The 16,966-nt window shown below is 47.4% G+C and overlaps 1 protein-coding gene across 2 annotated transcripts in view; it reads right to left on the reverse strand.

Moving 5' to 3' along the window:
* Positions 1 to 16,966, reverse strand: part of LOC128747766 (signal-induced proliferation-associated 1-like protein 1) — a 33,769-nt gene that overhangs the window by 9,087 nt on the left and 7,716 nt on the right. Inside the window, exons 2-4 of one of the 2 annotated variants that reach the window (XM_053845902.1) lie at positions 10,287 to 10,346; positions 868 to 2,485; positions 672 to 802 (exon numbers count right to left, since the gene is read on the reverse strand). In XM_053845902.1, the coding sequence (XP_053701877.1) occupies positions 672 to 802; positions 868 to 2,329 (1,593 nt within the window). In that variant the 5' untranslated portion in view covers positions 2,330 to 2,485; positions 10,287 to 10,346. Of the gene's footprint in view, positions 1 to 671; positions 803 to 867; positions 2,486 to 10,260; positions 10,347 to 16,966 lie in introns of both variants that reach the window. The other variant, XM_053845903.1, reaches the window with a different exon arrangement.

Genomic DNA, 16,966 nt, shown 5'->3' on the forward strand with positions numbered 1-16,966 from the left:
GGAGGCTTTGAACTTTGGCTATGAGGTGGGATCGGCTTGGCATGCCGGCATAACTCCGGAATAAACAATCATACAAGAATGCAGTGATGACCTGATGTTGACCAAACAGAAAATGGGTTGTGGGAGTCAATAGCTCTCGATGAGCGGCCGGGTATCAGAGCAGCTGGACGGACTTTCTCTCCATGTTAACAATGCTCCAGTGTCTCGAACTGACGGGAGGGGGTGAAATCACATGCCCCTGTCCACATCCTATCCTCGGTGAACCTCCCCAGGCTTCACCCCTTCAGTCTGTCAGTTAGGAAAAAACCCACAATAGACAAAGAGAAAACATTGTATTGGATTCTAATATGTGTTTGACGATTGAATGAAACTTGAAAGTTTGAGTTTCTGAGACTGGAAGATGAGACGGCCTCCTGGTGTTACTGAGGTCGAGGGTGAGACAAGTGCTCGAAGGTGTTTACCGTCAGACAAAGATTTGTTTGACCTGAACATTGCTCTTGTTTGCGGCAGGAACAACAATAACACCACAAAACATCCTGGGGGTTTACAGAATTCTGTCAGTGCTAACTTGAAAACGATGGATTCTTGGCGTCCTTTTGATACGCCTGTGATCAAATCAACTTCACTGCGGTTAAGAATGCAGCCAGGGATGAGATTAAGCGACCTCTGACCTCGCTGGTTCGGAAGATAATGCGGTAGCTGTACTGCTGGCCGTGCTCTTTGTCCTCCTCCAGCTTCTCCCTGCGCAGGCTGACGGCGACTGGACCCAACACTTCGTCCATCCCAAAATAGTTCCAGTGTTCTGAGGAACCACAAAAGAAGTTAAAACACAACGACTTGCCAAGGTTCCATGAAGAAGAGTCGTACCTCTCAGATAGAAGAACTTCCTGTAATAGTAAGCGCCAAGGTCCACGTGTTCCACGATGTACTGCTTGCCTTTTTCGCTAAGCGGGTTTGGACCGTCTTTAGGTCCCTCTAGAACCGCCACTCCGGCATTGGTGCAGTGTGTGCTAACAGATGTGTCATAATAGTTTCCCTCGCTGTTCAGGTTCATGGAGCTTCCACTTCCACTCGGAACAAGAACATGACAGCTGACTCCGAGTCGACGTCTCCCGATGCCGTCAGCGCCGATCTCGTTACGAAAACACGGGCAGCTGAGAAGAATTTCGTTGCTTTGTTCGTCCCCGCCATCGGGGCCAGGGCTGTCCCTGGAATTGAGCTCCTCCTGGCTACCACTGGGGGAGCTGTAAGGCAGACTGTGTGTGGACGAGAGGGTTGAGGTAGCTGAGGCCACGGCGGCAGCGGACGCACCTGTGGTGGTGTTTTTCCTTTTCACCGCCGTCTGTCGCTGCTGAGTCACTTCGTTCAGGTCAAAGAGGATACTCTGGACATCATAGTGGGCGAAACCTTTCTGACAAACCCACGGTTTCACAACTGCCACCATGTCATCAGTCCGGGTATCCTCTACGTCGGATCCGGCTCTCGGGGAGTCGGACTCTCCCCGCACGTTCCGCAGTTTGCGAAAAATGGACTCGCCGCCAGTTTCCGATTTGGTGCGTCTCTTCGGGTGCTTGTCTTTGTCCTTGACCTTCGTCAGCAGACCGTCTGGGACATTACCTTGAAGATCAATGTTGTCTGGCTTCGTTCCGATGTTCAGCAAGTCCTCCAGTTTCTCTGGAGCAGGACTTCGCTGATCGACTTTATCGCCTTGGTAGCCTTTGAGCATTTCAAAGAAGCCCTCCCCCGGCGCTCCGTGCTGGTCAATCGAAGATGTGCTGCCATATTCCCGGTGTATTGGGGACCACTTGGGCCCGGCTGTAGGACCCCAGTCATCGTCGCTGTCTCCCGCCACCTCCATCTCACTGATGGCCATGTCACTGTTGCTACGCTGACGGATTCGTCTTTGTCTTGGGTTTCTGTAAGGCGGCCTGCTGTAGTCCCCGGGTGCGAGGTACCTGGTATCCGGGCTATAGTTGTTAGCTTGCACTTGAGTTCTACTCTTTAAAGTATTGTGAATGTTGCGCAACATCGACGAGTCCTGAGGGCTCATCATGGAGCCCAACTTGATGTGATTTTTTACAGCAGAGTTGTCGGGCTCGGGTGTCGGGTGCCACAGCGGCCCAGACGAATCTTTTCTCGGAGGCCAGTCTGCCACACGGGCCCGGACGCCCATTTTGGGAACTCCAGTGCTCACCGTTGCATGAATGTTGTCGGTACGTAACGGCAACGCACCGTTCGCCGCACGCACTCGGTGAGTGTAGAACTCGTCGGTGGCGGGAACAGAACCCCCCACTGTGCACTCCATGGGCGGGTGCTTCAGGCTGGTCATGACACAAGGGCCAAAGGCTGAAGGCACTCAGAGAATGAACATGGCAGTGTCGGCGACTCTTCCTCCTGACTTCATGAGCAGGTTGATTGTCAGCAAAAGGCAAATTCTGCCACCTCAGCGTTCAAGCGCGCATCGTCCTGCAGCCTCGGCTTGATCCTGCAGGGAGAGGAAACAATTAGCAAAGTGGGAAGCAGTGAGATTTTTTTTCATTCCAAAAAAGTAACCCAAGAAAATGTGTTGTTCATCCACCTCTTCATGTTCTAGTTCCCTAGACGTCACCTTCTTGTATGTTCCAGTTTAGGTTTAAAAGGATTACATTTTTGGAGAGATATTTTTTAGTGATTTTTTTTTTTATTTTGAAGTCAGTTTTTCTTATTTTCTGATCAACAACAGACAGGGGTCAAAGTTAAATTCTAATTTAAAGTAAAAAAAAAAAAGATTTTAGGCAATATTTACTAATAGCTGCTAGTAATTGTTTTGTGATGCCTCATGAGACAGTGCCTGAATTTTTGCAGGCCACTAGGTGGCACTCTCTCTTCTAAAGCCTTTGACTATTTCAATTAGCATTTTACGATAACGAAATGATTTATAAGAGCTGGTGCATATTTTGGAAGCTGCAATTGAACTGTGCAAGGTTTTCATCTGAACCACATCCATTGTTCAGAGCCAATATTTACTCCCATGTTGGGTCCCTCCCTGGAGCCTCCTTGCGAGCCCCCTCAGCAGCGCCAGCAGTGGAAAATTGTATTTGAAAATGCCTTTTCCTGCGAGACATACTCCGAGCTGCACATCAAACGGCAGAGGAAAGCCTTTGAAAGTCATATGGGATATGATACTGCCAAATTGCCAGTTAGACACAAGTGCAGATTAAAGTTCCACTCCCCGTAAGCCTCCGCCGACTGCGGCCCTGATCACATTAGCCACGACCACTCAGTGTTCTGTGACGGACGTCCAACGCGTCCACCTTCCCACCGCAGCCCGACGTCGGCGCTACAATCCCATCAAAGCACGACGTCTCAGTAGGAGAGCGGCGGCGAGTTCAAGTGAGGTGTGATGTTCATTACTTAACAAGATTAAATCCGCCAAGAAAGCTTTTGCTAACAACCAGGGCATCAACTTCATATTACTTTCCTTCATTCATTTTCTCTCGTGTCGGTGTGCGGAGCTTATCACTGCTACATGGGGGATGAGGCGAGGACAAAAGGCGTCCAATTCAGCACAGACAACCACTTGCACCAAAGCACAAATTAGAGTCTTCAATAAACCTTTGTTTGTTTTTGGAGTAAGGGGAAGAGGTCCATTTTGCGTCCTACATGGTCGGGGCAAATTTGCTATGTGATTTTTCATACCCTGTGACGTGGAGGGTAGGAGTGAATGAATGATACTGACTCGAGAATGAATCGTAGGGAGCTGCATCATTGTTATTTTCCGAGAGCAGTGGGAGTTTTCCAGCGTTTTTGTGGATATGTATGTAGTGAGACTCGCCAAGAAAGTGCTATAAGTCACTATCAGTGGTGGCTGTTAAGGACGTAGAGCCATTCAACTGAGAGAGACCTGCTACGCTGAGAAAAGAAAAAACCTTTGGGGAACCCAGCTCTCTGTGTCGACTTCAAAATAGAATGCTTTTAAAATAGTCTCTAAAAATGGTGTCCATGAATGACTGTCTTGTCGAGAAGGTTTCGATCGAAAACGACTTGTCACTGGTTTTCACGGTAACTGACTCATCCTCGCCCAGAAATAAGAATTCATCTGACGCCCGGAGGCTATCGCTCAGTCATCATGTCTTCCACACAGCTCCATGCGCCAGGTCCGGACAGCAGGAGCACAATGATTTACGAGGTTAGCATGTTGTAATTGGGGTTCAGCTCCCGGCTGATTCAGAGGGTTATTGAGGATGGAGCACAGTGGCAGAAGACAGGCCCGAGTCTAGACATCAGCGATTGTGTTTGTAACAGGTGACTCACCGCGGATCATTGCTCAGGAGCTGGTTAGCTCGATCAAGACGGGCGACAGACAGACAGCTGAATCACGGTAAGAATGTAGCGGCTGTCTGTCACAAAGGCCGGAGACATTCTCCAAAAACCAGAGCCGCCAGAGCGGGGAATCCCAGCTGCTGAGCTGGCGTTCCCCTGCCGGTATTCCACATGAAAGGACAGTGTGTTGGAATCGAGACTCTTTTGTCAACATGAAGTTTCTCAGTAGATTGAGCAAGTGTTTTCAAAGCCTTGACAAAAGATTGTCCAACAGGCTGGTAATTGCTGCCTGCTTGAAAAGAGTCGAGGGGTTACTCAGCTGACACCGGCGGCTTTCAACAAGCACCCTCCATTCAGCGCGCCGGTTCTCCCCGTCCCCTAATCCTCCCCTGCACTAAGAACTCGCCGGGATGTTGGGCATCACGCACAAAGGTCCTTCTGTCCGGGCTTCAGCAGGACTGGGGTCCATTCCAGCACACAGAAGTCTTTGAAAACGGCCTGGCACGGACCCTCGGTGCGGCCCGGGAGGAATTAAACACGAGCGGAGCAACAGATGAGGCTTAACCAAATATGACAAACACAAGAAGCTTGAAACTATGAGGCCATGTTAAATGTGGGATGTGAAAAGAGAAAAGCCCACACGCACCACTGAGGACACTCTTGGCCACAACCCCACATCGACGTCACGTCAAATTACAGTCAGAAATGTTGCACGAAACAATCTTGTCCAAGCTGGTTGATGATCACGGGCCAGAGAATATTTATGGCTCCGTCATGGCTTCCATGCAGGATGGGAGCGACCACTTGAGCATCTGAGTGTTTAGCACAGCTCCAACAATGATCTTCACAAACGCAACTGTCCTCCTCGATTGTTCCACAACATGCCAGTCCCACATTGTTCTGCTAAAATATGTATAGTCAAAGCTGGACTCTCCCATTCCTAATTCAAGAGCCAACGCAGTGAATGTGCATCCTTCTATTTTTAACAGCATCTCACTCCAAATGAGTTGCTGCTCAGGTTCTGCACAATGATTTGCACAGTGAATTTCACCTGCTCTTGTTTATCCTTCGGCAAACAGTGATCCACAGAGCATGTAGCATTACTTACAACTTACATCCGACTTATGACCGGTTGGTCGGAACCGATCCCGGTGTCCAATTTCAAGTGTTAAGTCCATTTATTTCACAAAAGTAATGAAATAAAAACGTATCAAGATGGTGACACACATCTGTGATGCAACATTACTGGGCCTCTTCCCCAGAAAGCATGGTAATACCATGTGTGCCACTAAAGATAAAGCCAGTTCCTCCAAGAAAACAGCTAGTTTTTTTTACCTTCCCATTTTTTCAGCAGATACTTCCACACAAGTATCTATGCTAGCTCATTCTGTAGTTCTTCCCAATACTTCAGAACCAGTGACTGATGTCATGGAGGTAGTATCATCACTGATGGAGTTAAACCTGGTCAACAGTCTGAGCGCATCCTCCACTGGAGGAGCTGCTCCATATTTGGTGGGTTGTTCAGTGACTTCCTGATTGACTTTTTCCCCCTCGAGAATCAACGACAAAATCTCTGCACCAGAGAGCCCCCTGGTGGCCAATGTAACCTCGTGTTGATACATTTTAGACAAGCGATGCGTGTATCTCTCACTATATATTTGAGGATGTCTGTAGTTTCGGGTGGTGGCTAGAAGAAAGGGTTCTGTTAGAACAGATTCCAAAACGGTGAGGCAACAAAAAGAATGTGGACTTCAGGGTGAGGGCAAAAAGAGGTCTCTACATATCTGTGGAAGTGCCGCCTGACCACAGGCACCCATGACCACAACAGACGCAGAGGAAGTCGCAGAGACCCTCCAACACCACTCCCTTCTGTCTGTTCCCCCCCACCTCCCTTTCTGAGCAAGCAATCTGGCAGACAACCAGGCTCAAACCTGCCCGGAGAACCTGACGCCCACAGAGAGACACCGACATCATCCCACCTTGCGAGGATCCTGGAATTCCACTAATTTGTGTGAGGAAGTGAAGAAGGGGGGGAGCGAGGCCGGGCATGTCGGGACAAATCCCTGAAGAGAAGAGGATCTGTTGTGGTGATGGTTTGTTTCCAAACTATGAGACACTGAATGATCATGGGTATAAAATGTCTGCTTTTATGGCGTCTCTTTAGTCTTTCAAAACGCAGAGCTACATCACACTTCTTCTGCTATTCAGTGAGAATTAACATGGCCGCCTCTCTCGCCTCTAACAACAGCTATCATGATGGATAGAGATGGACACTTAAGACTTTGATAACAAAGTCATCCAGTGGTTTAGTGGAAGGACCACTTCAAGAAAAGGTGGTGGATCATAACATGACACACATTCTAGATCACCAAGTAAATATGACTATGAAGCATATCATAATGGTGTTGAACTCATGCTTCGGCTAATAATTTTGGACATTCATACCACAGAAAACGATAAGGGATTGTTTTATTAAAGCCTTTTAAAATGAAAAAATACAATAAATTAAATGTAAATTATATTGAGAAACTGAAGTTGAAGTGAGCATAAAAATTATATAAATATTAACAAGATTCATCCCCCTATATCAGGGAAATGTTGAAAACATTCATTCTACAGAAAAACTGTTTAAAAACCCATAGATATGATGATGATGATGGCTCGGTGTCTTAAAATTTAAAAAACGTATACATTATGTATCTAATTTCACGACAGACGCTTGACACATTTCCATGGGGACAAGTTTGCGTTCAAGGCATTACATTTTCTGAAGCTGAAAAATTTGTGGTGGAGTCTGTTCTTCTCAATTTTTCATTAAACAGACTCTAAATAAATCGTGAGGATCTTCATAATTCACAGCCACTGCTTGGATTAACCCGAATACCTACGTGGACAAAATCCTCGAGTTGAAAAAGCGCTCGTCCGTCGCCTCTTCCCCTGCAGTGCAAACAGCACATGCGGTTGTGAGCGGCGACAGCGGACGGACATTCATCACCCGCATTGTTCCAGGACGCCGGGGCCTCTCGCTATCGCAGCAGCACACTTCAGTGAGCAAGCGTTAGAGCTAAACACGCTCCAATAGGATTTGGCTCACTGTCTTCCACGGCAGGACAGTTGAGGAGACGTGCCAGCGTGTATCACTGCAGGCAGGGCTGTCCTCCCCACTTCTTATCTTCTCATTCGTGTAGGCGAGACGGCAGATAAATAGACACTTGAAAGCTCTCCACATAGTTTCATCTTAAAACGTGGACCCCATCACTTTCAAACACCAATTAGTGGTCGGGCAGAGCAGGAGCTACAAAGAGCGTCTTTGTCCCGCAGGGTCATTTACCTCTGCCGGCAGCTTTGGTGGTCTGTCTGCCGCACTCCAAACTGGACAGTGTTAGCTTACGTGTGGAGGAATCACCGCGGCGTCGCAGTCAGAGCTGCACGCGCTCGGTTGCTTTCAAGCGCCCAGACTTTTCCGACGCAGGGTTGAGTTTATTGTTGGGATTGGAGCCCGTCAGCCTTGACATAGTTGGTTTGTGCGATGGGAGGAAGGAAAGTGCTGCCGCCTGAAGAAGTATGTGAAAAATTGTAATGAGGCGGTGGCAGAACCGGCAGCCGAGGTTTAAAAATGGAGGTCTGCTTTAGGCTGCACTTTCCCTCTTCCTGCACTCGCTGTTATAAATAAAGCGGAGACGCACATGAACAGGTATGCACAGACATAACACACACCACCAACCAACACAAGCGTATTCTATAGCTTTTGACGTCACTCGGATTAATAACGCTGAAGAATTATGCATCAAACATGAACAGCAGAGGTGTTGAGAAGAGCCATTTCTACAATGCAACCAGCTCAACCATAAGCTCAAGCACTGGTCACGCTTTGCCTATGGGTTTTTATCTTCGCTTACCCAACTTAAAGATCAGTGACAGTAAAAGTGGACGATTATAGGCTTAACATGGGAGCAGGTAGATGTCTTTTCCTCCATCCATAACACTAACCACAGCCCTAGATGTCATGATAAACATAACACTCATGGAGCACGGGAGGCTACTAGCTTTCAGCCATAGGGTCTAGATACATCAAGACCAACCCCAGCCGTCGCACTAGCACTGGTTCTCATGAGAGCAAAGGCAAAACCCAACCTCTCATCCAGACCTTAGTGCTCTTTAGGAAAAACCTCCTTTTCTTTATGACCAAATGAAGTTAAGCAGCATCACAACACACCTCCTTCACCCTAGAGCTGAGTGAGGACAAATGACAAAATGGCTACTCAACCTGTATGGTTGCCAACAGGGTTCTCCCAGGTGCAGGGGTGTCTGATCTTCAAATGGGCCGCAGTGGGTGCAGGTTTTTGTTCCAACCCAGCAAGTACATATAGTTTAACCAATCAGGATCCAGCTGACCGAGCAGCAGACCGACTATCAACTCAATACAGTGTAGGTTGTTTCACTTGCTTGGTGAAAAGGTGAAAACCAGCAGCCACTGCGGCTCTTTGAGGTCCGGTTTGACACCTGTATCCAAGGGCTTTAGCAGCATAGGGGCCCCCTACACTGGGATACTGACTCCCTACGCAGGTATTTTCCCAGCAGGGGTGAGATCCCAGCAGTTTCAACAGTTTTTTGTCAACACCAAGTCTGCGGGACTCTGCCTTTTGAAGTACACCATGAAGAAGGACCATGGACTCCAAGACCATCATCACTGCAGCCCCCCAACGCGGAGACACCCCTTTGCTGCGGAAAAATCCTGAGCTAAAGATGGAATTCACAATGATACGACAAAGAAAAGTGTTAAACTAAGCAGGAACAAATGAAGAATAGTACAGCACAGAACATGATAGTGATTCTAACCAAGATTTCAGAGGCTTATTCATCCATGATTACATCCATCATCGTGAGGCGGAGTGGATAACATGTTCCCAGAACCTGGTTTAGAGCAAATGTTTAGGGCTATGTATCTAAATAACTGTCAGAAAAGCTCATTATGGGATGATGATCCTAATCATCTGCACATGGACGTGGGCAGTTGCAGACTCTGCCTGCTGCTCTCACTGAGGTGAAAGCCGAAGCTTCCAATACGGTGAATTCCAAGCAGTACAAAAATTCTATAACATCAGAAAACAAACATACTGAACCTCAAAAAAAAGGACTGGCTCAGCGTGGGGCCGTCACGCCTCTGAGTGCACGGGTGTCTGCGGGGATGCACGTCGGCGCGATTAAAATAGACGGTAGTGGGAGCAGCAGCGATGAAATTAACGGGAGCCGCGGCGTGAATGGATCGCTGCTGCACGTGCCTCGAGACGGGGGAGGGGTCTCCGCCGCGAGGGAGGTGGTGGAGGAAGACGGCGTGGAGGGGTCTTCTAATACTTCAAAGGCGACTTCACGCCGCAGCCACCTCACAAGTGTAACAAACCCACACAATGACTCACTCAGGGATTCTGAATTACAGCCATCAATCCAGGTTATCAATGAACAGAGCAGAAGGAAGGTACAAAACGGCCAGTTTGTGTTGCGCAGCGACAGCTGAGGAGCCGCAGGCGGCGTGTGCACGTGACTGAGTTAGATCAGCGCTGGACCGGTCCGATACATCAAATGAGTCGTGAAGCCGAGGGAGTAAATCGAAAGAGGTCAGTATTAGGCCTGGCCATTGTCCTGCTGTCGAACCCCAGGCCCGCGCGTCACGTGTCCCGCCTGTTGGATTGAATGTTGCCATTGATTTTTGGTAAATGCCTGGGGGAGTTCATCATAATGGTTCATATGTTTCCATTAAGACAATTAGAAAACAAGCGCACAATATTGATGTCCCTCCTGGTTCTGAAATATAATGTGCCAGTCCATCATGTTCACTCAGCTCAGTTGCAGCACTGAATGATATTTTTAACCAAAATGGGCCGTAAAAATCAGCACATCATCCCTTTGTTTGTATCTTGTCTATTTTAAAACTTCATTTTAGTTCCTCTTTGTAAGTACCTGCAAGTAAACAGAATGTTACTCACTCCTGGCGTGGAGATCTCCTCTTCCGGGACTGTGTCCTCCGAGGTCCCACAAACAAACACCTGAAACAGAAGTATTAAGAATCAGATGGAACTCCAGATTACAATAAACAGTCTGGTTGGTGCAGTTACTTGTCTCTTTTCCAATGAGTTTTCATTTTGCATTTTCCGTTTTGGAACCCACATAAAGTAAGAACACAAGGAAGAGCAGCTTCTGCTTGGAGTAGTCGGTGCCAAATGAAATTCAAACTACAACATCCTATATTTTCTTGCCAAGACGGGGAAATGGATCCAAATGACAAAACGTCAATTTCATTGTGAGCACAACACAGCCAAAAATGTCTTTATTATTCACTTAAAAATATTGGGAAAGGATAGCAGCTGTTCTCAAAGTCAAAACCGTTGATGGACTAATACTTCATCTCGACTAAAGAAAAGAGCTATCGGATGACAAAAAGTAGCAAAGCTGAAACTGCCTCTTTTTTTCTTTGAAATAGAATCAAAACTGTGGCACATGAGGGTGTTTAAATTGAGAAACCAACTGTGCAAACTCCGAGTTTGGTCAGATGCCACGAGGCAAACTCAGCCCCACCACTGTGTTTGAGCAGTGAGGTCACCGACCACAGGTTCTCACAGTGGGGGTGTCGATGTGACGGAACACTGCGATGTTTGGTAGTCGTTCACTACCCTCCTGCGTCCACTACTTGCAAAAGAGTACAGGAAGGACTGGTGATGGGATCCTGCCTACTCCCGTGAAGCTCTCGACAAACTGAGAAGGAAGCTTGAGAGAGTGCGGGTGGGAGATGTCAGCTCCTCATCCCGATTCTTTAGAGAGTTCATGTTCACAACAAGATCTCTAGGTACTGCTAACACACAGCACTACGGAACTGGGAGATGGACTAAGACAAAGGCCGATTTCCTTATAGGCTGTAGTGTTGCTTAGCGCATGATAACCCAGCACTCAGTAAGCGCCACAATTTGCCAGTTATTTTTCATCCAAAGGTGTGTCAAAATACTTCATATTCCCTCCTGCAGCATTTCAAGACGCTGTAGGCAGCACTTCACCAGACTGTCCAACACGTTAAATAAAGAACGTTGGGGGTTATGGTCATCTGCAATTGAAAGCTTATTATTTTATGCAACATGGAAGAAGTCAAGGACGTCCACTTGACAACCGCCAATATACGAAGCCTTGTAGGAGTTAGAATGTGTTGACCAATTGCCTGGTGTATTGACCAAATCCTCTTTGGTCTGTTGTGTGCAGTGGAACACCTCAGTCGTCCTCAAAGTTTTGCTAACACAGCGTTCAGTTTTTTTCACAGCAACATGGGGATGGAAGCCAATCCAGGACTAACACTGGTCTGGAGCTTGGTGCCAGACAAGTTAGGGCTGGAAAGAGTTGGTTTGATTTGGATCTTGTGCGGGTGCTATTGCAGACTCTTGGTCAGGCAGCCAGTAAGCAATAGTGAATAAGTTTGGATTTATGCAAGGCCTGGCAATTGAATGGGGTTATAAGAGAGGCGTTGAAGGACTGGGTATCTCAACACAAATTGCAGTTCAGCTCACACAAGCTAAAACTCTTCCTCACGATCACAGAGGAATCGCTGTGAAACAACACAACCTGGAGTCTGTCTAGACAAGTTTGAGCCGACGTTATGAAACAACAAGAGAGGCAAAGGTGGTTTGATTGAGCCGTTGAAAAAGGGTCGGGACCCCACGGAGCAAATATGCGAAACATGAGCTTCACCGCTGCTGCAGTGTCTGGTCACGGTGTGTTTAGAAACCTCTGTGGAAAAGTCTATTCCAAGAGCTTGACGTGATCTATCCGTCATCAGTTGACCGGACGAGGAAAGTGTAGGAACACATCATCTAATCTGATCACACAGATGAATAGAGGAAGCCACAGTGGGTGTGCGACTGCACACGGATCCCCCACGGACTTATTAAAAGTGACAGAGCAGCGCTAGCCCCAGCGCTAGCAAACCAAATGATTCCTCGATGAGAGAGTGAAAAACAAAGCGATCCATCCGGGGAGGCCAGAGTCAAGGTGAAAGCCTGATTAATCTGCCGTCACCACGGTGAATTTGCTGCCCGCCTGCCACCAAACATTCACTGTGTGCACGCGGATCTGCTTTTTAGCTATTAAGTCTTTTCGGTTGGCTCAGATGAGGCGGATAATTAAGGGTATTGCTCGATAAGCATTTCAACCAGGTAACCGTGAGGGAGGACTGAAATGCTGCAGTGTGGTGACGCAGGGCAAGGACTTATTATTCCCACAGAAAGTCTCAAGAGGGATTCTCGGGAACAAAACCGGTCAGAGGTTTAAGCTGCATGACGTCAGAGAAAAAAAAGGAGGTAAAGGACAACAAGGGCTCATATATCACTAGCATTGTGTTAGCATCCTACAATCCATTTCTGAACAGGTTTGTCAAAGACGCGCGCTAGAAAGATAGCTAATAGTTACAGTCGTAGAGCTCTACCGTCGTTCCCACTGTTACTGGGGAAACATGGCACAGCTGTACGCAACTTTCGCGCATCATACATCCCTAACTCAAGAGCCCCAACTCAAAGTTCTATTCTGAATGTCTGACATAGTTGGATGGTTCTTCACTACAAAGAGAAGAGACGGGTAGCGCAGTGCTATTGCAAGGTTGCTTTGAGTTGGAGGTTTCTCTTGCAAGGAGACCAAAAGGTTGACCATCCCAAGTCCAAATTGACCCTAAAATTGCTCTAAAAAAGTCCTGGATAACTCAGGGTCCGTATGCACCCAAGTCTTCCACCCACAAAAAACAACAACTGTGGTTTGCACAGTATAAAGGGTGCAAGGTTTCACGTCGTCTTCTCCACTTCTCTCCCCAGCATGGATACGTTTTCATTTACTCCTTGTTTGAAAACAGCCTGGTAAAGGATTGGATAGGAAAAGATGTGTTTTCGTGAGGATAAGGCCTGAAATGTCACGGGGCTCCAATGGTTGTAAGCTGGTTATGTCGTACCAGTAATGACTTCGGTTGTGCCAGAGTGGGATCATGAGGTTACTGGAGCAAATCCCAGCTGACTCGATCACCAGACGGAGGGTTGGAATTGCAGCCAGTAACGGCAGAAGGAAATATGGCAAGAAGCTTTGTAATAAAGCCTTATGGCAGCAACATGGATAAATATCGTTTGATAAATGTAGCGACGCTACATTTTGGTATTTGAAGGAGAAAGTGTGGAGGACGGAGAAAGTTGAGCAGCTGAACCAGCATCATTTTCCAAAAGGCTAAATACGCCATTTATCCCAGCAAACTAATCTGGTTAAGCACCTTGCATACACAACACCACGACAAAATGATAGTCATCAACCAGTCGCAGCCATTGATTCTGGCAGGTGTTCAAGCGACCGGCCCGCCACACTTCCTGTCCAATTACAATCAGACCAGCCGCAGAGTTCATCAATTCATACAGTAGTTTGGATAAGTCGGGTGTTGCGTAGCAGCAGCAGGTCGGCTAGAGTTGAGGTACGTGCCAGAAGAAAACCCACAAAAGTGTCCCACTGCATGATTTACTGGCCGCTCCAGCTGGTTCTGTATGTGCTGTTTATCATGCCGCACACTCAGGCCCAGACAAGTCACATGACATTCGAGAGGCAGCGCTAGTCATCTCATGTTCCAAAACACCGTCAGCCCACTGACTTTTCACCAGAACTGTGCTATGAGTCTTTATACATGAAAGCCTCTCATCCAGTTTCTCTCTAGACACAAGAACGATACTGAGATGAACTTTGTTGGATATCACTGACGACAAGGTTTCTACTCAAGAACTTGTTTTCCAAGGATTTTCAAATACAGAAAACTGTGAAACGGAGGAAGGGCTACTGATGATGTCCAGCTCAGTCATCCAGAAGACACTCAGAGTAGAACCAAAGCCCCACCTTAAGAGGATGTCCCAGGTCAGGACACTCTGGAGGGATCATATCTCTGTTGACCTGCTACTACATCATATAACGCTACAAGGTTATAAAAAGTATGATCATAAGCACAACACATTCCACAATTCATTGTTATTACTATGTGTTTTTTTTGGATATTAAAGGGTATAAAACTAGCCTTTTCACAATTTAGTGATGGAACATTTGATGTCCATTCATCTTCCACACAGCAGCCCTCAACAGACCTCCACTTCTGATCACACACATCGTCGTTTCTATGTGGTGTTTTCGGATAAGCTCAGTTGAGGAACCAAATGTTCTTGAATTTCCACTTTGGGGACCCTGTGCACTTATTTAATCACAATGACTGACCTCATAAATAATCATTTTAGTGCCTCAACTCGCATTCCTACCGTGAGTTTTCGATGATTTGAGCTGCTCCACACACAGACTGTTAAGTCATGGCTCCCTCCCCACCCAACCCCACTATACGTGATCAATACATGACAGACTGGATAGTCAATTTTCCCACCGGTGTCGATATCCATTGCTACATCACGCCATGACAAAATCCAGGCAGCCACGCGGATAATCTCCCCTGCCAGGAGCAAACAAAACTAGGAGCTCATCAGCATTCAAGGCAGGAGAGATTTCCACCTCCACATGGCAACACCTCTGAAAAAGAGAGAGAAGTTCTGCAGAGATTTGCACAGGAAAGAGACCAAAGAAGAAGATACGGCAAATGTTTGACGGGACGACTCACTCGTTCACCTTCAGCAGCTGCCGCTTGAACGCACAGTCTACCTGCAGTTTCATTAAACCCGGCAGCCATTTATCCAGGAATACATCAATGAAAGACAGGAAGCGGACCGGAAGAGAGGAAAGGCTGGGAGAGCAGCCATGTTTGTTATTAACTGGCTCTATCTGCCCTTTGCACCTGCAATAACAGTTGAAAGCCAAATCCGCTGGCGTGTGATCTCACACACTGTTTCACTGCTCACGCTGGAGATTAAAAATTAATTCGGTATAGTGATAGGGAGCTGCTTCCTCCTCAAACTTTTGAAAGCGTCATCAGATTTGGGGTGAGGAAGCAGCACAGAGGTCTCATTCTTTCCTTGCTGTTTTTTTTTCCTTTCCAAGGAGTGGAGCATGAACTCGCAAGCTGGAAATTAATTCCCAAGTTCTGAAGGATGAGGAATCCAAAGCAAAAAACAGGGAGGGGTTTTTGAAGACTGAGATACTTTAAAGACCTGGATTGAATGAGAAAAACAGCTGCCGCCAGAATGGAGAAAAGATGACCAGGACAGTGACAGGGCAAAGCTCCTCGCAGGACAGGTACTTAAAAAGACCCCCCTCAATACTGACGTCATGCAGGTGCACCTGCTCCGGCACTTGAGCGATAACCATCAAATCGAATGAGACAAGAATGACGTCCAGATATGCCGCTCTGATAGCCAGTCACGACCTTGAATGTGATCCGTTTAACCCGTATAGCGACATTGTGTCTTTAGCAGTTTGCCATTGTTCCAGTTCCACCACCCGGGGCTTTCAGTGCAGAGAAAAAGTTGCTCCTGGAAGCAACAGAGCAGGAATGAGGACGAGCTGAACCAACCTGTCCCTGCATCGAGCTCGACCCAGACCAAGCCCTCGCGCATTCCTGACTCCGTCTCAGATTTCCCTGCGCAGCAGAAACAACAGCAATAAAGGGGCTTTTTCCGTTTCCTTTTTTTTTTCCACCCCGAGCCCGCGCAGCCCCGGTGTGCAGATCAGGCCTTTTTAAGGTTTTTGATCCCGCTCTGTTCTGTAACCTGCGAACGTGAGTGGAGCCAGGAGCGGAGGCAGGGACGGGCAGACAAGTCCAGACGAGGCAGGGAACATCATTGCTGCGGAAGGCCGGAGGCAGCCCCACGACTCAAGAATGCCTTAAGTTGTGTCGACGTCTTCACAGTTTCACGCCACTGAACTTTACTGTGTCACTTTTACCCTGCCCTAAACATTCCTGGCTCATCATTAGGTGTCGCAAAATACTTTTATGAATTTATTATTTATTATATTTAAATGGTGTGGAACTATTTTGACCAAAGTTTATACGGATATGTGGTGCGCCATCATTGTATGTACTGACCTGCTGTGCCACCACAACAGTCAAGTATTCAACTTCAGAAATGCTTTGAGGTGGTGAAGGCAGCAACTGAATTCCAAGTTGTTTTTAAATGCTTTCAACAACGTGAGATTTGTTTGGGGACAGAATTCCAGCTGCCTCCTATTCCATGATGACAGCAAAGACGGGGAATTTCTGCGGGTTTCTGGTTGAGAGAAATCAGTCGCCACCATGTTGCTTCGGCTCCTAGAAGCACCCAACCGTGAAGCGGAGACCCACCTGTCAATCAGACGCCGTGGAAACCGCAGCACCCGCCTCGCTCTTCAGCGAGCTCCTGCGCCAGTAGCGGTGGAGCGCATTTTTGTGAGGTCAAACTTCAGGAAAAAGTTTTGCAGGCAGGTGGGTGGGGTAGGGAGGGAGGGAGAGGGAGTTCTTTGTCTGAGCACATTTGCTCTTGACAGGGGATTACATCAGCGCTATTGTCGTGTCAGAGCCCTCTGCTTTCCTCTATAGACCCGCGTACAGTGGCCCGTCCATCCACACAAAGAGAAGAATTCCGGCGGTTTAGCAAGCAGGAAGTTCCGATCTGGTGTCTCACATCACTGCGGTCACTGAACATGACACACAGCTGATGATGCAAGGCCTTGACTAACCTTTACATCACCACATTTTAAA

Source organism: Synchiropus splendidus, chromosome 16, assembly GCF_027744825.2.
Source record: "Synchiropus splendidus isolate RoL2022-P1 chromosome 16, RoL_Sspl_1.0, whole genome shotgun sequence".
NCBI lineage: Eukaryota > Metazoa > Chordata > Actinopteri > Syngnathiformes > Callionymidae > Synchiropus > Synchiropus splendidus.